Source organism: Diceros bicornis, chromosome 2, assembly GCF_020826845.1.
Source record: "Diceros bicornis minor isolate mBicDic1 chromosome 2, mDicBic1.mat.cur, whole genome shotgun sequence".
NCBI classification, from domain to species: Eukaryota; Metazoa; Chordata; class Mammalia; order Perissodactyla; family Rhinocerotidae; genus Diceros; species Diceros bicornis.
Window position 1 is genome coordinate 12,204,230 of NC_080741.1, and position 18,614 is coordinate 12,222,843.

An 18,614-nucleotide genomic window follows, 5' to 3' on the forward strand; every position below is an offset into this window, starting at 1 on the left:
GACAAAGTGAGGTGAAAACACTCTGTCAAAATAAGCTCACTTTTTAATGTGTGTGGGTCAGGGGATGAGGCATCCTTTACAGATCCCTACCCAAATCACACACTTCACGTTGCCACGTCGTCTCACTCACAGATACATGGGAAATGCTGCTGTTGGGCAAGGCCTGAGCGCAGCTCTAAGCCAGGCAGACCTTTCCATAACTGGCTGGATACACCTATAATGGGAGATTCTGGGCTAGAAAGCTGGACAGCAAAGTCCAAGCCATCAAGACAGGTCTCCAGAGTCATGCTGATGCAGAGTTACTGACTTAGCAGCTCTTGTCCCCGTGAGACCACATGGTGGGCACTTGAGGGCCTCTCTCAGCCTGCCCCACTCTCTCTAATTATTACGTTTGCCCTCAGGGTGGGGCCTCTGCAGCTATCTTCTAATAGGACTCTGCCCCTTTAACCAGAGCTAACTGACCAAGGGGAACCAATCCCTTCAACAGGGGGTGGGGGAGGGTGGCAATCAGATATCCTTTTCCAGAAACTGGCAATTAGGATGCAGGGACAACAGTCAGGCTCTGATGGACACTGTGCCTGTGAGGTCCTGCCGGGCGGGCCAGCATCTTCCACTACAGTCAGGGAGAGCAGAGAAGGCTGGTCAGCACAGAGAGAACTGAATAAAGGTGACACGAGGGGGACGCAGAGATGAGGTGATAAAGAGAGAAGGTTTCTGCTTCCTGGTTCAAATTTTCATCCATCCTCCCTTAGGTTCTGTCTTACGCTCCTGTTTCCTTCCCATGTCCCATTTTGTTTAAACAACAAAAGACCCCGAAGACAGATGCACTTCTGTTTAGTTTGCATTTAATACAGAGAAAAATAACTCTGAAAACTTTTGCTTGAGAGCTCAAAATTTGAATTATGGTGATCCAAACTATCAGGAACCCTCAGAATAGAGTGAGGCGTGTGTTAATTGGATTTTCTGGATAAATGAGAGTTAAGCAGAAATTTCCATCTTTGTTATAAAAATCTGTCTAAAATGCATGAATAAAGAAAAAATTGGAAACAACTTAAATGTCTATCAGTAGAACACTGGTTAGAGATTCATATGATGGAGTACTATGCAGGCATTAAAAGAATAAGACAGAGCCATATGCCCCACCACAGAAGGTTCTCCATGACATATTGTTAAATAAAGTATCTGAATGCTTTCATTTGTGTAAAAAAAAATAATAAGAAGGAAATAAAAATATTTAGGTTCATAGATACACACACATATATGCTTGGATATGCATAAGATATCATCTGTGGAGGGATACTCAAGATCTGGGACAGTGCAGGCCTCTAGGGAGAAACCCAGGGGCAGAATGAGAGGGAAACTTATTTCTATCTGTGTATCCTTTTGTATATTGGAAAAAAATGTTTTTTTTTTAACCATGTACAGGTATTAGCTCTTTAAATGTATACATAATACATTATCACATTCAGATGCATTAGCCTACTTTCCACTTTTATTAAGTACAGAGCACTCATTTCCCTTAACCATGAGAGATCCTGGAAATCGGAGTAGAAAGATCTTCAGAAACGTGCACATTGCTGGGGTCACCTATTCAAATGTGTTTGCTTTCGTCTGTAGAAGTCGTTGAGTGATCAGGTAAAGGCTGTGAGAAGTGAAGGCTGGGGGTTGCTTGAGCAGACAAAGCGTGGGGAGAAGGGAGATGAGAAGGGGTCTGGTCTGAGCCCCTGTGAGTCCACGCCCAGGTGGAGGCACTGCTAGCACACGGGGTTCTCATTTCCTATGTGGATTCTCACCACTCAGAGTGGTGAAGCCCTTGGACTTGGGCCTTTCTGCATCCATTAAACGGTGAAAAAAATACTTTCTTTCCAGGTTCTTCCGAGGAATAAATATTATAGCATCTGGCACAGTGCTTGGCTCAGTTAGTTTTAGCTGAGTGCTGTGTGTTTGTGGTCATTTTGGTTGACTTTTCTTCAACGTGTACTAGAAGGAGGTACATAACCTATATTAGCAGAGAATTATTATGAGTGTCAACAATGATGTTGGATGTCCTGGGTTTGAATTCAGACTCTGATGTTTAGAGGAGGTTAGTACCAGAAGTTTCTCTGCTCTCTTTGAAGACTTTTTTTGAGGGGAGGAAACTTATTTCATTCAGCATGGACATCTTTGCCATCAGTTGGAGAGAACCAGCCTGAGACTGAAGCCAGCACAGAGGACAGTAGAGCAGAGAGAAAAGGGAGAGAGAGAAGGAGAGAGAGAGAGAGAATATAATTTTGCTACAGCCGTTGGATCCAGCTTTGCTTAAAGCCAACTATTCTGTCCATGGCAATTGAGAAGATGCTGACTCAGTTCCTTGTTCTTGTGTTGAGATGTAGAAACAGAGTGTACTAGAATTAGGAATTCCCAGTCTCTTTGGTGTTCTGGGCTGGAGTGAGACCGTATGAGAAGTGTCAGGCCCAGGTCTTCCTCTCATCCCTTCCCACCCACAACCCTGCTCCGTCCCACACTGCTGGGGACCTCGTGGACACACATGAGGACCTGAAACTGCATCACAAACGCTGTCCACTTCCCCTGCAAAGAGCTGCCCCTTGCTTGTCCCTGGGACTGAGGGGAGTGACGCTGGCAGGGAAGAGGCCTAGGCAGGCCCTAGAAGTGGGCAGGGAATTCTCAGGTTCTGGATACTCAGAGTGTGGCCTGGGGGATGGCACAGACTCTGGGTTGGCACATCCCTGTTGGCCCTGTAGACTGTTTGCCCCATGGAGTGGGGGACCTTTGGACGAGGGCAGGGCGGGGCCTTTTGGCCTGGGTGTAAGAATGATACTGAGTGGGGAGGAGTTCCCAGTGGTTGGAATGTTGTCTATTCAGAATGAGCAATAGCAGAGGAGGCTAGTTCTCATCATGAGGAGAGATGACAAAAACAGTGGCCCGGAATTCTTACCTTTTGTCTTTAGGATGAGAAACATCAGAAATGATGGGGTCTGATTTGGAAAGCCTGTCGCTCTCCCCACTCACCGCATTTACACAGAAGCTGTCCAAGTCAATGAGTGGTACTTGGCCTTTCAGTCCAGCAAAACTGAGAAGCTAGATGTTAACAGAACCTAAGACACACACTATCTCGGGTTGTCAGAGTTCAGGAGAGAAACTGGCCACTTGGGAGTGAGTCAGCTTCTCTCTGGCATTACCTCATCGCTCATGTGAAGTGAGTTTACCTTTCTAAAGCAGAGATGTCATTTCCCACTCCTTCCATTAGAGGGGCCGGATGTGTATAAAGTAAGCGCTGACCCGGACTTTCTGGGCTCTGACATTATACAGCAGGGGGCGCTGAAGGAGCTCGAAGATCCTTCCTGAGGCTGCTCTACACCTCAGATTCTAACTTCCTGGTCCCAGCCACAGGCTCCCCCCATATCTGACCCTTTTGAGTAGCTGACTAAAAGTTTCAGATTTCAATTACTTATAAGAGAAACAATACACACACACACACACACTTCTATTCTTTCCTCACTAGAGACAAGCAAAAGTATGAAGTTTTCCATTTGCCTTGGGCCACACAAGACCATATTTTCACTCCAACATAAAAAAAGCCTTGTTTAGACAGTCCGTGATGTTTGACCCAATTTGTACCCTCCTCATTTCTTTTCATTCTTAGTATTTTTAGAATTTCTTCCTCTCTCCCAAATCTCTGAGAGAGAACTCCAGGAACTCTCTGCTTCCACCAAGAATAATGCTATGCTCTTAACCACCACGGCTTTGCTGTGACAAGTTGTGCCGTGCTCCGGGGCTCCAGTCCCTTCTGCCTCTCCTAGAAGGCTCGGGAACTCAGCTGCCTAGGGTTAACTTGCTCCACATACCAGCTGTGTGACCTTGGGTAAGTTATTTAACTTCTCCGTGCCTTGGTTTTCTCACTGGGAATTATCCCTTGTAGCAGCTTGTCTCTAAAGATGTCTGCCATCCATTCCTTCCCTCCCTGTACGTGCCTGCCCCTTCCCCACTGAGAAGTAGCACCCACTCCTCCACTCTCTTGACCCTGGCTGGGCTGTGACTGCTTTGATGCCCAGAGTGGTCAAGCTTTTAGACGACTCCGTCCCCACTGCTGTCTGACTGCAAATGCATGAGGGGCCTGCTCAGCTGATCCCAGTCAAACCTCAGACCCATGTGAAATCATAATAAGTGGTTGTTTTAAGCCACTAAGTTCTGTGCAGCAAAAGATGACCACACTAAACTTTGATGGAGATGATGATGATAATGTCTACTTCACAGAACTGATATGAGGATTAAATGAGTTAATATTCATTGGATGCTTAGAACAGTGCCTAGTAATACTAATTGCCATATAAAAGCATGTTGAACCAAAAAATGAGTGGCCTAGGACTCTGAGGGTATTAGAGTCTCCAGCTAACAAAAACTCATTCTGAGGAAAGCACAGTGTTTGCCACTGTCCAGTCCCCAGTCTTCCGAAAAATAACTCAGTCAATGTGGAGTCAGCTGGTGGCGGTGAAAACAGTGTCCTGAAAACCAAAAGGTGTTGGTCCCATCTCTCTGAGCCTGGGCAAGCCCCTTAACTTCCCTAGGCCTCCGTGTCCCCAGCTTTCAAGTGAAGACCATAATCACTGCCACCAAAACAGGACTGTTGTGAGGGACAAATATGAAAATAGTTGTGAAAGAGCTTTGAAGAACATAGATTCTTTAGCCTTTGCTGAGACATTTCATTTCTGACCCCTCCATGTGTGTCAGTCTGTCAGACATTGAGGTCTGTACTTCCTTACATTAAACCCTGGCTCCATGCTTCTTGGCTACAACCAGTCTCTCGCCAATACCCCCAACTCCCTTTTCTCCTCATCCTTTTTTCTGCATGGTGGAATCCTGGTCTCCAAACCTGGGTTCCACTTGTAGCTACCTTTCTCTGTCTGTCTTCTCCCCTTCACAGCTCAGCTTCTTGACACCGAGTCTTCACTCACTGTCTCCACCTCTACGCAGCTTCTGCCTTCCCCGCCACCCAGAGCTGCTCTGCCAAGATCACCAGCGGAATTGCTAGAGAAGGCTCATACCAGCTCTCACGACTAGGTGCCTCTCTTCCCAACTCCACGTTCAGTGATATCATGTTGGTAGCTTAAAATCATCCATGGTGGGAGTATTTACGCAGTATTGCCACAGAATTGGCAAACACTATAAATCAGGCTTTCTGCTTCCCCCAGGAGCTGGTTGTTAACCTTTACCAGCACACCACTGGCAGTGACCTTCTAGTTGCTGAATGCAAAAGGGCACTTTCCAGACTTTCCTTACTTGGCTTTATCTTCACTGGACACAATTCACCAGTCTGTCCTTTCTGAGATGTTCTCCGTCTCTGGCTTCCTAGCTGCCACTCCCCCAACTTTCTTCCTACTTCTCTGGCCTCCTCTCTGTCTCAGCCTCTTATATAGGATTTATTTAACTCATCTTTCAAATATTGGTGTTTTCCAGGATTCTGTCTTCCCTATACAAGCTTCATAGGGCACATCTTGCATTCCCATAGTTTTAACAATTCTAAAACTAAAAGGTTATCTTTGATCCCTCCCCAGCCCTCACTTGCCGTATCAGTTCCATAAGCCCTGCTGATTTGATCTCCTAAACAGCTCCCAAATCTTCCCCCTTCTCTCCATCTTCACTTCCCATATGTAATCCAAGCCACTATTATCTCCAGCCTGGACCACTGCAATAGTTTCCTAACTGCTCTACTTTTGGCTGCTACTGTCCTCTGAGCCATTCTCTACATTTCAGCCACAGCGATTTTTTCACAACACAAAACTGATTAAAATACCTCTTCTTGTCCCAACCAGCTTTAAACAATTCAGTGGCTTTCCATTGCTCTTAGTGACCTGGGAGGCCCTGCGTGGTATGGCTCCTGTCCTCCAGTCTGATCACAAATCCATCTTTGTTGCACTCTGGCCACCATTTGCTTCCAATGCATGATGTTCCCTCTAAAAGCAGACTTTTGTACCTGCTATTCCCTCTACCTGGAAACTCTCTCTCCTTTCAACTCCTACTCATCTTTCAGACCTCACCTCAAAAGTTCCTTCCTCGAGGGCGACTTCCCTTGACCTTCCAGAGGAGGTTAGACCCCCCATTAGACATCCTCACGGTACTCATTGCAGCTGTGATCATTCAGCTTTTTGCGGTCCCCACTGGATTCCCACTGAGCTCCAGGGACTCTCTGTTTTGCCCACTCTTGGATTCCCAGTGCCTAGCTCAAACATGTTTTGAATGAATGAAACATGATGTTCAGATTCATACCTGGAGTCAGTCCCCTCTTCTGAATTTCTGCTCCACGTATCTAGTGGTCTGCTGGTGACTCCATCCTTCCAATTGCTCAGGCCCAGACCTTGGAGTCATCCTTCACTCCTCTGTTTTCCTCATCCCATGGGACCTAAACCACCCGCAAACCCTATCAGATTGATCTTCAAAGGATGTCCAATATCTCAGCCAGATAGTATGTGCCTCCTGATGAAACAACATAACCCAACCTAGGAAGCTGTCTTGCTGCTTCCCAGATGGTGAGAAACCACCTCATTTCTTCACAAATAAATTGCAAAGAGGAAAAAAAGAGATAGAAGGGGGAACCTATAGATTAAAAAATACTTAGCTACATCAACCAATTGTAGTGTGGGACCTTATGTGGGTTCTGATTCAAATTGTAAACAAAATTATGACAACTTTAAGATAACCAAATTTTAACTGATGGATTTGATGATATTAAGGAACTATTAATTTTTAAGGTGTGATGATATGGTTATATTAAAAATGTTTATTTTTTTAGAGATGCAAGCTGAAATATTTACAGATGAAATGGTATGATGTCCGGGATCTGCTTCAAAATAACACAGTAGAGAGGGCAAGTAGGTGAGGGCATAGATAAAATTGGTGATGAATTGTTGATTGCTGAAGTTGGGTGATGAGTACACTGGGGTTCACCATACTATTCTTTTTCATGTTTGAAATTTTTCCTATTAAAAATATCTATTCAGAATGTGATCTATTCTTCCTATTTTCACTACTCCTACCCTTGTCCTAGCCACTGTCATCTCTCACCTGTTCAGCCTCCCATCTGATCTCCCCACCCCCACCCTCGCCCCGTCCTGCTATGTAGTCACTACCCTGCAGTGAGAGAGATCCTTAACACATCAGATCGGTTCCTCTCTGCTTAAGTCCTGCAACCGCTTCTCATCTTGCTTGGACCTTGTGGTACACCTCTCTGAGCTCATCTCCTACCACCCAGCCCCTCATCCGCTCCCCTACCACCCTTCTGCTGTCAGGATAGAACTTCAGACTCTCTGGCAAGGCCCACGAGGCCCTGGTGTGTGTCCTCTGCGTGCCTCTCCTGGCTCACCACCCCAAACTCCAGGCTTCGGGGATAATCCACACTCACCCCAGGCTCCTTTGCTTAGTCGCTCCTACCTGGACTTGCCCCTGCTGGGAAGCCCAGGCTCCGTCAGCAGCAACTCAGTGCTCTCTGTTTGGTTCTGAGCCCCTTGGAGCTCAGTTTCGTTTAATAATCATCGATTGCCTCGTCAGTCTCCTTCCCTGGAACTTAAGTTCGTTGAAGGCTTAGGCTACTTCTTACATCTCTGTAGCCCTGGCCTTGACAAAACGCCTAACACTCAAAATTAAGCATATTTTGAATAAATGAATTAAATTTCTACATAAGTTAGCACTGTTACATCTTTTAAATCTCTGTATGCCAAAGTTTCTTATAACAGGAATAAAATTACATAGAAGTCATAACTTTTAAAATTATTGCTAAAAGTGCTCTTGACTTCTCAGCCAAACACTGTAAATAAATAGATTTGATGCCTTAGATGTCAAGAATGAAATAATAAAAATGTAATCACATTCCCCTTATAACCAGTTCTTCCATTGGTTGTCTAAATTTGGAGTGTTTCGTTTTAAAAATTGTACACCAAGCCAACTTGCCTGCTCACTGACCGTCTTGCTTGAACAATCAGGGTCAAGGGGTGCAAACTGGGGAGGGATGGAGGGAGGGACCAAAGGGGGCTGCTCTCTCCAGAAAGGCGATTAATAGATGCCAGGACTTGGGGAGGGGAAAGGGGAAGAGTTGTCAGACTCAGAGGAAATTGAAGCGGAAGACTCATTGCCTCTGCCAAGAACTGATGGAGACAGAGGGAATGGAACCAAATCAACCAACAGGTGATGAGAAGAGAGGAAGGCGAGCAACAGGAATGACAAGACCTGAAGTAATGGAAAGAATACTGCTTTCTAAACAGGATTGCTTTGCGTGGTTTGTTTTTATCCTTTTAATCCGGTTACTATCTCAATTGTTGCAAATTATTTCCATATTAAATCTGTTTTGCTAGATAATGAAGTTGATTTTAGCAGAGAGCAGTTATTAAATTTTTGGAGAATCTGGTTTGGATTGCCCTTCAGATAAAAAATTACCACTACTCGCCAGCCATTAGGATGGAAATTTGAGTTATTTCCCTGTGTAGGTGATGGATTGTGCCACCGGAGCCCCTGGCACTTCCTTTCACATTAGCCATTGGGCCTAACTGCATGCATTTGAAGATAATTAGCAAAGGTTAGGAGTACAGTCTGCGAGGATGGAACAGATATTTTTAACGTGAAAAATTACTAGCTTATAATAGCATTAAATTATAATTTCACTCCATATTCTAAAAAAAGTATACAAACTCTTAAAAACTGATTTTATAGAATATCCAAAGATATAAGAGAAGCCAAATGCCTCAAGTACTGAGGCCTCAGTAAGATAGCAGTGAGTGCGGGGAAGCTGCGCCTCATGGGGCCTCCTAGAGGCCGTCAATACAACAATCACCACCCTAAGGCTGCATTACTTTGTCACGTCTCTTTTCTCCATTCTCTGTTCAGTTTACAGTAAGCATTTTTCTCTAAGGTGTTGAGAAGGAACAAAAACACGGGCTTTGGAGTCAGGCAGCCCTGGGTTGGAATCCTGGCTCTGTCTGGCTGTGGGATCTTCTCAAAGTCACTATAAAATGTGGATAATGAGGTCTACTTCCCAGGGTTCTTGGGGAAGGACTGAATGAAACAGCCGATGTAAAGAATGTTGCCCAACACCTGGCACTCGATAGTGTAATTTGTTTCCTGTGGATGAGCAGAGCAGAATGCTTCCAACACTCAGTGATTTTCATAAGATCAGGCCTATCCAAAGCACTAAATTACCAGCAGACTTCAATCTCTCTTATTCCGCTTTTTTTTTTTTAATGTCATATTCCATTTGAGTCCCAAGCATGTAAGTAGGTACTATGGAATGTAAACAAGTAAGGAAACAGAAATATATTGAATGAATAATATGTGAAACAATGCTCTGACTCACACAGATGAAATAGCTGCTTGGCTGCACAAAAGAATTAACATTAAAACATTTAAAAGGAGACTTAACATAGGAATAAGCTATTTTAATCAAGCAAAAACAAATTTATATTCATTATTTCTAAAAATAAAATTAGACTTTTCCAACCCTTAACATCTGCATTTAATAATATCTTCTAACCAAAATACAGATGCTAAAACAGCAAATTACAATATATCTTGTACAGCATACAGTATGCTCACTGTTTACACTTACTTTAATTCTAGTTGGTCGGTATGTACTCAATGCATACTTAAACATCACTCATAATAAAGTTTTCACAATTAACAAAAAATGTGACAAGGCTGTCTTAAAACGGCTCTGCTATAAATTGTATAGAATATACAGAATTACAAAGTCAAGTATTTTTTATCAAAATATACACCCCTCCCTGAAACTAACACAAGCTATCAACATTTTAAACGAATAATACAATTATAGAAAATATTTGCAAAATTATTTTTTCATGTATAAATATTCTGCCATATTTACTTTGGTCTAGAATTATCAGCATACAAGTCCACTTAAAAAATATCCACATGTAAGGGCTGAGAGACATCACTACATGTAATAATTTTATATTTGGAGTTACCTCAAATCAAAATGACTAAAATACACAGTAATTCTCCTCGATTCATAATCCTAATTGAGATAAAACAAATTAATGGATCATAGGATTGCTTATTCAATATTCTAATTATCAATTCAAAAATGATTTTCATAAGCCCTTTGTGACTATCTCTTTAACAAAACCCAAATGAATAGTGCAGGTGTACATATATACAATGTATAAAATAGACTTGAGTCCGCTTGCATTTTCCCATTTGTCTCTATTACATAATACTGTATGTAAGTGAAAGCAGAACAAAAGATAAATGCAGGTACAACATTGGGCTTACTTAACAGCAAAGTACTATAGTATAAAAAGGTCAGCTTTGATCATGTCCTTCTCTGGGTGTTTAAATGCTTTCTTGCCCACCCAAATCCATATTAAGTCTTCTTCATGGAGACACCACAACACTCGGAGAGAGAGAAACCGGAGTCCTTTGAGCTACTTCTTCATAATGGTAACCTTGCAACCTTGGATAAACTTGGGTTTCCATCTATCAAATCCCATGAATATGAATGGCTGCAGGTTACCCTTAAATCGGGTTCTGGATTCTGCTCACACTGGTGATCAAAGGGTAGGAATGTTTTCTCTCTCCCTCCTATTCTGGCAGTTTAAAAAGTAAGAATCACGAGTTCCAGCTTCCCAGGAACCTAGTCCACATGATGGAATAAATAGCCTAGAGGGCAATTAGACTTTGAGGGCAATGTTGATGGTGTGGGTCAGTGGAAAAGAACATTAGAAAACTTAAGTGGATTTTTAGGCAAGGGGGTTAGATGTCTGCAAACATGAAGGCAAGGCATCTGGTTTTGTGGATATATTTCTAAGTCATGTCAGTAAGTGATGGAACCTTGTCATTCCACATTCTCTCTCCCCACCCCTCAAAAACAAAGCTACTGCTTGAGGCAAGGAAGGTCATCACTTCCTCTTGCCCAATCAAATCATTAATGGGTGGGGTAGAGGGGGGTGTTTCTGTTGTCCTTTTGTTTTATACTAGTATATACTTGTGGGCTGCATAGTCTCCAAGAAGGCTAATAATTGTAGGGATTAGGCTTTCTGTCACTTTCAAGTGCTTGGAAATTCATCACTGTATGTGTGCCTTGTGCTAACCTTCCTGGACACTCCTTCAGTGGAATGGGAGGTGTCAGGTTTTACTTGACCCCTTGAGGCTGGTTAAGTCTATCTGGACTAGACCTCCACATCCACGGCCTTGTGATGGGTGGAAGACTGCAGGGAGTTTCAGAAGAATTTGACGCTTCTTCATTTTCTGAGGTGAGGCCACAGCAAAGTAATATACAGCACAGGTAATCACAGGTAAATTCTGGGAAGGCTCTTCCCCATAGATAAGGCATGACCCATGTTTTCAGTGACTCGAGTAGACCAATTCTAATAATAGCTCAGCCATACTTCAAGAGAACAGCATTCCATCTAAAAGCATACACATGCTCTTAAGTCATATCCAAAATGCTTTCTACTGATTTTTACATCAGTCCTCATTATTTGCAGATCTATTGCTCATCATTATAATTCTCTACAGGGGAGATGGACAGTTAAAAGTTATAGTGATTTATATACGTATCTTACAAGGTTTGTGTTGCAGAAAAGTAGTTCTAGATAATGTATGAATGTTCTACTTAGGTTACTTATTTCACACATATTTTCAGCTATATTATTAAGTATTTCATATGTATCCATTAATTTAAACAATTTTTAATAGTGCAGAAGCTGTGTGGGAATAATGACTGTCATAGCTCATTCACCTTTTAACGTATTTATGAAGATGACATTTTCATGATATCTGACCCTTATCTTCTCCAGTGACTAAAGACAGTTCAGCAGCCAGTTCCTATTAGCAATTACTAGAAAGTTTTATATTAGGCTAAAATTAAACTCTTTGTTTTCACTGGCAGAAATACCACAGCTAAGAACTTCATAAACTTTCACAAGATACTTGGGATAGGAGGATCAGCTGTTTTGTTTTTGTGCACTTTGTATGAAGTTAATGCTAAAACCCAAAGTAGATATTAGGATCCTTTTTCTGGAATTTTCACAAATGAGATTTTCTTTTTTACATTTCACTCCTTCATGACTGTTACGTGAACAAAACAAAACTAAACTGAAAAAAAAAAAACAAAAACAAAAAGAAAACAGCTAACTAAAAAAACTCCTCAAAACACAAACCCACCAACTTAGATTTTTGAAGATTTTTCTAAGTATCGCCATTCAAAGGACATTTTCAACAATGGTTTGTACGTTATCCTTTTGGCCATTGTCTTCTGAATCAATGAAATGTGGATTCTCCAGGGGATTTGAGTTTTCGTGGCACACGTCACCTTCCGTGTTCTCCCGCTGACTTGGGCTTTTAAATAAGTGTTTCTTCTGGTGCATCCCCAGGGCAGCAGCTGTTTTGCAAATTTTGGGGCACTGGAAGCAGGCATAGCCCTTCCCGTTGTGCTCCCGAATATGCCTCTGCTCGTGATTCCTTTTTGTGGAGAGATACAAAAAACTCTGAAAGCAGAACTGACAGTGGTAGCGCTTTTCGCCAGTGTGGATTCTTTCGTGGATTTTGAGGGTCTCGTTCAACGTGAACGCCTTGTTGCAATACTGACAGACGAACTCCTTCACGCCCAGGTGGATGCGTTCGTGTTTCTGCAAGTTTCCTTGCATGGAAAAGCGCCGGCCGCAGGTCTTGCATGGGTACGGCTTCTCTCCGGTGTGACACCGCATGTGCATCTTGAGTGTGGACGGGCTCTGGAACTGCTTGGCGCAGAGCTCGCAGGTATAGGGCCTGGCAGTGAGATGTCGGTGGGGCCGTCCTTGGTTTCCAGCCCCCGAGGCCTTGTCTCCGTCACAGAGTTCACACTGCAACTTAGGCATCTCTTTATTTTCTTCTTCCTCGAAGGCCTTCTCCGGAGGAGCCTTCCCCACAGCACAGTCCAGTTCTGCTGGGTATTTACACTTATTGCTTGGGCTCCTGTTTTCATGCTCTTTCCTCCAGGTGACTTTCCTCATTTTTCTCAACTGTCTGGATTTCTTTTTGGGTTTGTAGTTGTAGTAAGGGCGCCATGGTTTGTCCGTGGAATCCTGGTCACTTGCATCGTCGAACATTTCGCTCATCTCCACACACTCGGATTGGCAAAGCCCAAGTGGGCTGTCTCTATTGGTCTCCGGGTCACTCTCTCGTGGCAGAGTCTCCTCTTGCATTTGATACTTGGGTCTTCTTCCTCTTTTATAGAACAATTTAGATCCTAGGATATGCCTTTTCACAATGGCTTCATTCCCAATTTTCACTGTTATTTGGCAAAGGGGCGCGACGTTGCTATTTGTGGAGGTTCCAGGGAGAGCAGGCTTTGCAATGTAGGTTTCAATTTTACTGGTTTCTTTAATGATATTTGTGGTTTTGCTCAACGACCCTCCAGGATCAGCAATGTATTTTGACTCCTCTGGTAGTTCTCCTCTGTTACATGGTACAGTTTTCTTTTTCTCCTTAATGCTTTTGGGTCTGCTGGCAACTCTACTCACTTTGTCTGGCTCAGCTTTGCCGTCATCTTTCAGGGACTGACTGATGGCTGGGTCTGAAGCGGCTCTGTGGTTGCTGCTGGTCATGGCAGCAACAGCGTTGCTGTGCATTATCACCGAGGAAAACTGGCTACTGTGCACAATGACTGAGGGTGCCGAGCCACTGTAGCTGATCACTGAGGCGGAGTTCTCGCTGCCATTACTCACACACAACGCAGGAACCTCCCCTGCCGGGACGTCAGACCTGACAGCATTTTCAGTGGAAGAAACTGACACCTCAGTTGAATAAAAGTTATTGTCAAGATGCACTTTCAAGGTCTCCTCTCCCCATTTGGTGCCCTCTGCATTTTGCACACTGGCAGAAGTGGGTATGTCCTGACATGCAGGTGTTTCCAATGGGATGGCTGGACTCTTGGTCAAGGTGTTCACACCATCTTGGAAATTCAGTGAAGGTAATTCAGAGCTGTGTGGATTCTGAATAACGTAGGGACCAGGTGCAGACTCACTCATCTGACTGCTTTCTCGAGCATTTTCATAGGAAGAATTTCGGTAGCTCTTATAAGGAGCCCTCTTGCATTTCATAGGCAGGAGTCTATAAAGTTTATATGGATAGACACTAGGCTTCAAGCCTCCATTTGCCGTTTTTTTACTGATGGACAGTCTATGATCTATGGCATGGAAAGACTTCTGATGGTTTTTGAGTATATAGTAGGTCATGAAAGTTTCAAGGCAGAAAATGCACTGATATCGCCTTTCTCCTGTGTGCCAAATTTCATGTCTTGTCCTGTACTCAGCCAATGCAAAAACTTTGTTGCAGTAATGGCAAGGATATGTTCTTCTCCATGAGTGAACATTTGCATGTCTGCGGAGGCTGGACAAAGTCACGTAACTACGTTTGCATACAACACAACTGTAGAGCATCTGCCCATTAACAAATTTAACCATGTGGTCTGTTTCTGGCAAGGTATTTCCGGTACTGGAAAAGTCACCAATCCTATTATCAGATAATAAAGGTTCTGGACCCGTGAACGAACTTCCATTTTGTCCAATGGTAGGATAGTTTTCTAAAAAGCGCTGATTTCCTCCCGGAACGGGCATGTGGCTGGGCCGCATACAGATCTGCTCGTGCCGGTCCAATCTGCTCAGGGAGCTGAACTGCTTGTTGCAGTGCTTGCACACCAAAGGCTCCTGGGTTGGCTTGTGCAGCTGCATGTGGGCACTGAGCAGAGTGCTGCTGTCAAAGGATTTGGAACAACAGCTACAATTGTAAACGAGAGGCGGAACCTCTGCTGCCGGCGGCCCAGGAACGTCAGAGGATTTATTTTCATCTTCCCTGGAAAAACGGACATCTCCTTCATTGTTGGGAGACTTTGAATGAGAAAGAACTGCAGCTGGCTGTGGACTTCTTTCTTGATTAACCTCTGCGTTGGTTACTGGAGGAGGTGGTATACTTTCTGCAGCTGAATCAGAATCCTGGGGTAGGGAGAGTGTCTTTGGCTTTCGGCATGTTTTTGGCTTTGCTGTAAGAGCTTCGCCATTTTCTTTACCTGCTTTACCAGGTGAAGTGCTATCACGTTCACGTACAGGCTGACTCCTGTAAGCCTCAGCCACGGAAGAAACGGCATACGAGTGCTCGGCCAGGGTCCGGACGGGCTCCGCCTCGTGGCAGACATCAGTCCTCTCCAGGCAGAGACCAGCGGTTCTCATGGAGTCAGAGACCTTCTTGAAACTTGCCCTCAAGTCCAGCGGAGAAAACATGTTATTACTATTTTCTGTCTCAATGATGGAAAATGCATTTGTGATCCTTGGCCCATTAGTGATGGCCGGTTCTTCATGCCTTTTTTCATTTTTTTCTTCTTTAACCACTCCCTTCTCAGTAATGCAGAATACATAGGGACCCGGGGAATTGGAAAAGCTGCGATCGGTAAGATCTTCCAAGAAGGATATTCCCAGCTTTTTCCCTGCGGCTGCAAGGTCAGTGACTGTCTCCTGCCTCTTGACGACAACTGTGGAGCTGTAGATATAATTAAGGATTTCTGTAAACACTTCAGCTTTGAGATCATCCAGCTCCAGGACATGGCTGGAAATACAGATTGTATGGCTCCAAAAGATATTTTTGAAATAAAGGCTCGAAGCAGCCAGGACATTGCTGTGGGCTTTAAATTTGGTGTCTTCCACAATGATCGTGACATCACATAAAATGCCTCGAATACGCTGCTCATTTAAGATGGAGAGCACTGTGTCACTGTGAAAGTCGTCCTTGAGGTCCCTGGAAAGGGACATGACTGTCATCTGAAACAAGAGGAGAGAACTGGTCAGAGGCCCTTCCACAAGTAGCTTCTTTATTTCTAGAATATTTCAACCTCTTTGAAAAACTTTTGTTTTGTATGAAAATACAGGTTTTTATCTCATTCTGTTTTGCTTCCAAGACTTGGAGTCAACATTAGAAGCTAAATCTTTATCTCGCCTCAGCCTGTTTCTCATACCATTGCTAACAGTTGTTATGGTTGGAAATCCTCCCAGAACTCTTTCTCCTTCTTCCTTCAAAGTTGTAGCCATATACACATGTCCAAATTTGGGAGGCGGAGGTTTCTTCCCCTCCAGTGTTAAGGGTCTCATCATCACTCAAGGCTGCTGTACTGAACCCTGGAGCTGGGCAAAGCCATGGTCCTGCCACAAGCCTCTGATTTATTTTCAAAGATAGCCCTGATGATCTGACCCAAACAAATTCACGAAGCAGGAAAATGATTTTAAAACAGTTTTCCCTCAGGAAGCAGTACCTGTATGTAAAGGCATTGCCTGCTCAGAGAAGAAAGATCTGGAAGAGCCAGTCCTCATTCGTGGCTCTGGAGCAGCTCTCCAAGTCTCAGCCTGCGTGACCGAGTGTGACCACCAGGGGCACCCCGCCTCTGCTCTACCGGCCCTTGGGCGGACCCATCCCATTCCTTCTCCGATTTCTCTTTCATTACAGCCAAAGTAGACTGGGGTTTTCAAAAGAACTCTGTGAGGTACCGAAGGCAAACCAAAAGGAAACAAAACACGACACCACGAAAGTGTGTTTCTGAGTTTACAATACCAAGTCTAGTCATAGGTTCCTGAATTATCACGATTTAAAGGCACAGTGGCCCTTGTTCTGGTCCGAGGATCTTATCTCTGTTCTTCCCGGAGCCTCGTTCTTGTTATTCTCTATATATGTTCTATACCATGAGCCTGGGATGGCCCGAGCCTACCAACCAATATTCTAGTGAGTGATAGTCAAAAGCAGCAGCTTCCGCACTTCCCCAGAGTAAGAAATACATGGTACACAGTGACCCAAGACAGAAGTGAAGTTAAAACTTAACCTCACGATGTGCGTGCGATGCATTCTGTTCTGTTCCATTATCTTTCATTTAAAAAATGCTAGCAGCAACTCACTAAACTAATTTCACTATACACTAATAGATCATCCCTGCAGTTAAAATTTAAAAACCCCCTCTAGTCTGAAGGATATACTAACCAGCTATTCATCCAGTCTCTATCCCTTATCAGATGACATCCAGAGAGCCATATAGCTTGATGATCTTTAACTCGCAGAGGTAATGCCTCCTAGCACTAGAGGATAACGTGTAGCTCACAGCATTTATTCATTTGGAAAGACCAGATGCCCACAGAAAGAATCCCTTTTTACTTTTTGCAGAGCTTTTATAAGTTGTGCCCGTTATGTTATTTAGTGTCCTTTATACAAGGATCCATTTGCTAAATTCTTTTATTTCATTTGGCCATTGGAAAAAGTGCATTTCTACTGATAAATTCTTCAAATCAGATAATGAGAACAATATACTCACCATTTTTCTCTTTTAATTCTTGAGACAAGGAAGCTTAGAACTCACTTTTACCATTAACTGTTATAGCCATTGTTAGCCTGGGTTTCTGGTGTGACTATTGTCTCACTTTCTTTATTTAACATTAGTTCTTCTACTCTTGTTTACCCTGCCTTTAATTATAATCTTCCATGAATCTTTTCTGGAAGTGTGGGGGATTGATCTATAAATAAAATGGAATTAAATGAAATGGGATCTTGATGGCTTCCTCTGTGCCCCTGAAGGGAGAAAAGGTCACCCCTGAACACATTGCAGGACTCCGTCCTTCACTGGTTATAGATCAATAACATACTTTGCTCATGTTTCCTTTGCCTTTCTTGAGGTCTCTCTGTTCTGAGCCCCTGCAGAATCCACTTTCTCTCCTGACTCATTTATTCTTACCCTGTTTGGCTTCACTGAAGCCCATACAGTACTTCAACTCTTTATTTGGCCTGACTGGATAGTCTCAGATCTGGCAAAACCCATGCCATATGATTAAAAAAGTTGGCTTCCATCTTGGCTTAGTTCTATGCTGATGTCATCTATGTTGTCCTTCCATCTCAAAACTACTGCTTCTTCCAAAACACTCCAATTCACAGCACACTGAACCTCCCACTGGGCTCCACCTCCAGTTGGGGGAATACAGTACTTCACATCAAGCTAATAAATACTCTAGGGTGTCAGATTATAAACCCCACTCACTTCTGTGGGATTCTCTGATTCTTCTCTTAGATTATTCAGTTAGGATGGCTAGTAAAAGGCCAACTGTTAACATTTAATAATATCTCAGTCATACTTACAGTTAGAAAAACATATATAATAGGAACTATCATTTTATGTCATTAAAACATCCTTATAACTTTGGAAAATCCAAGTATGACATCTTTCAGGGGAATATCTACAACTGTGTGGCAGAAATCCTTTTAAAATCATAGTTACTAACTAGCACCTTGATTTGCCTTTTTGGCACACACAAAAAAACTTCATTCTTGTATCAATTTTATCCAGCAAATATGTTAATGCCTCACAGGGTCAGACAGTGCTTGGAGCTGGAGATAATGAGGAGAGTAAGCCATCACTTCCCTTGAGGAGCTCAGAGTCTAGGGGAATAAAGAGAACGGTCAACTAAAAATTGGAATCCATGATGGTAGGCCTTATATAAAGGCATGCACAAAGTGTTAGAAGATGACGTGACAACTTATTGTTCACAGGGGCCCTGGAAAGCTTGGCATCAATGAATAAAACAGGGGTGTGGGAAGGGCATTCTAAGCAGAAG

General features: G+C 43.4%; 1 protein-coding gene across 6 annotated transcripts in view; it reads right to left on the reverse strand.

Moving 5' to 3' along the window:
- Window positions 1-9,404: 9,404 nt before the first annotated feature.
- ZBTB38 (zinc finger and BTB domain containing 38) overlaps window positions 9,405-18,614 on the reverse strand; it is a 75,977-nt gene continuing 66,767 nt past the window's right edge. For all 6 annotated transcript variants that reach the window (XM_058551910.1, XM_058551917.1, XM_058551912.1 and 3 more), the window contains one exon: window positions 9,405-15,791. In XM_058551910.1, the coding sequence (XP_058407893.1) occupies window positions 12,204-15,791 (3,588 nt within the window). In that variant the 3' untranslated portion in view covers window positions 9,405-12,203. The remainder of the gene's footprint in view (window positions 15,792-18,614) is intronic.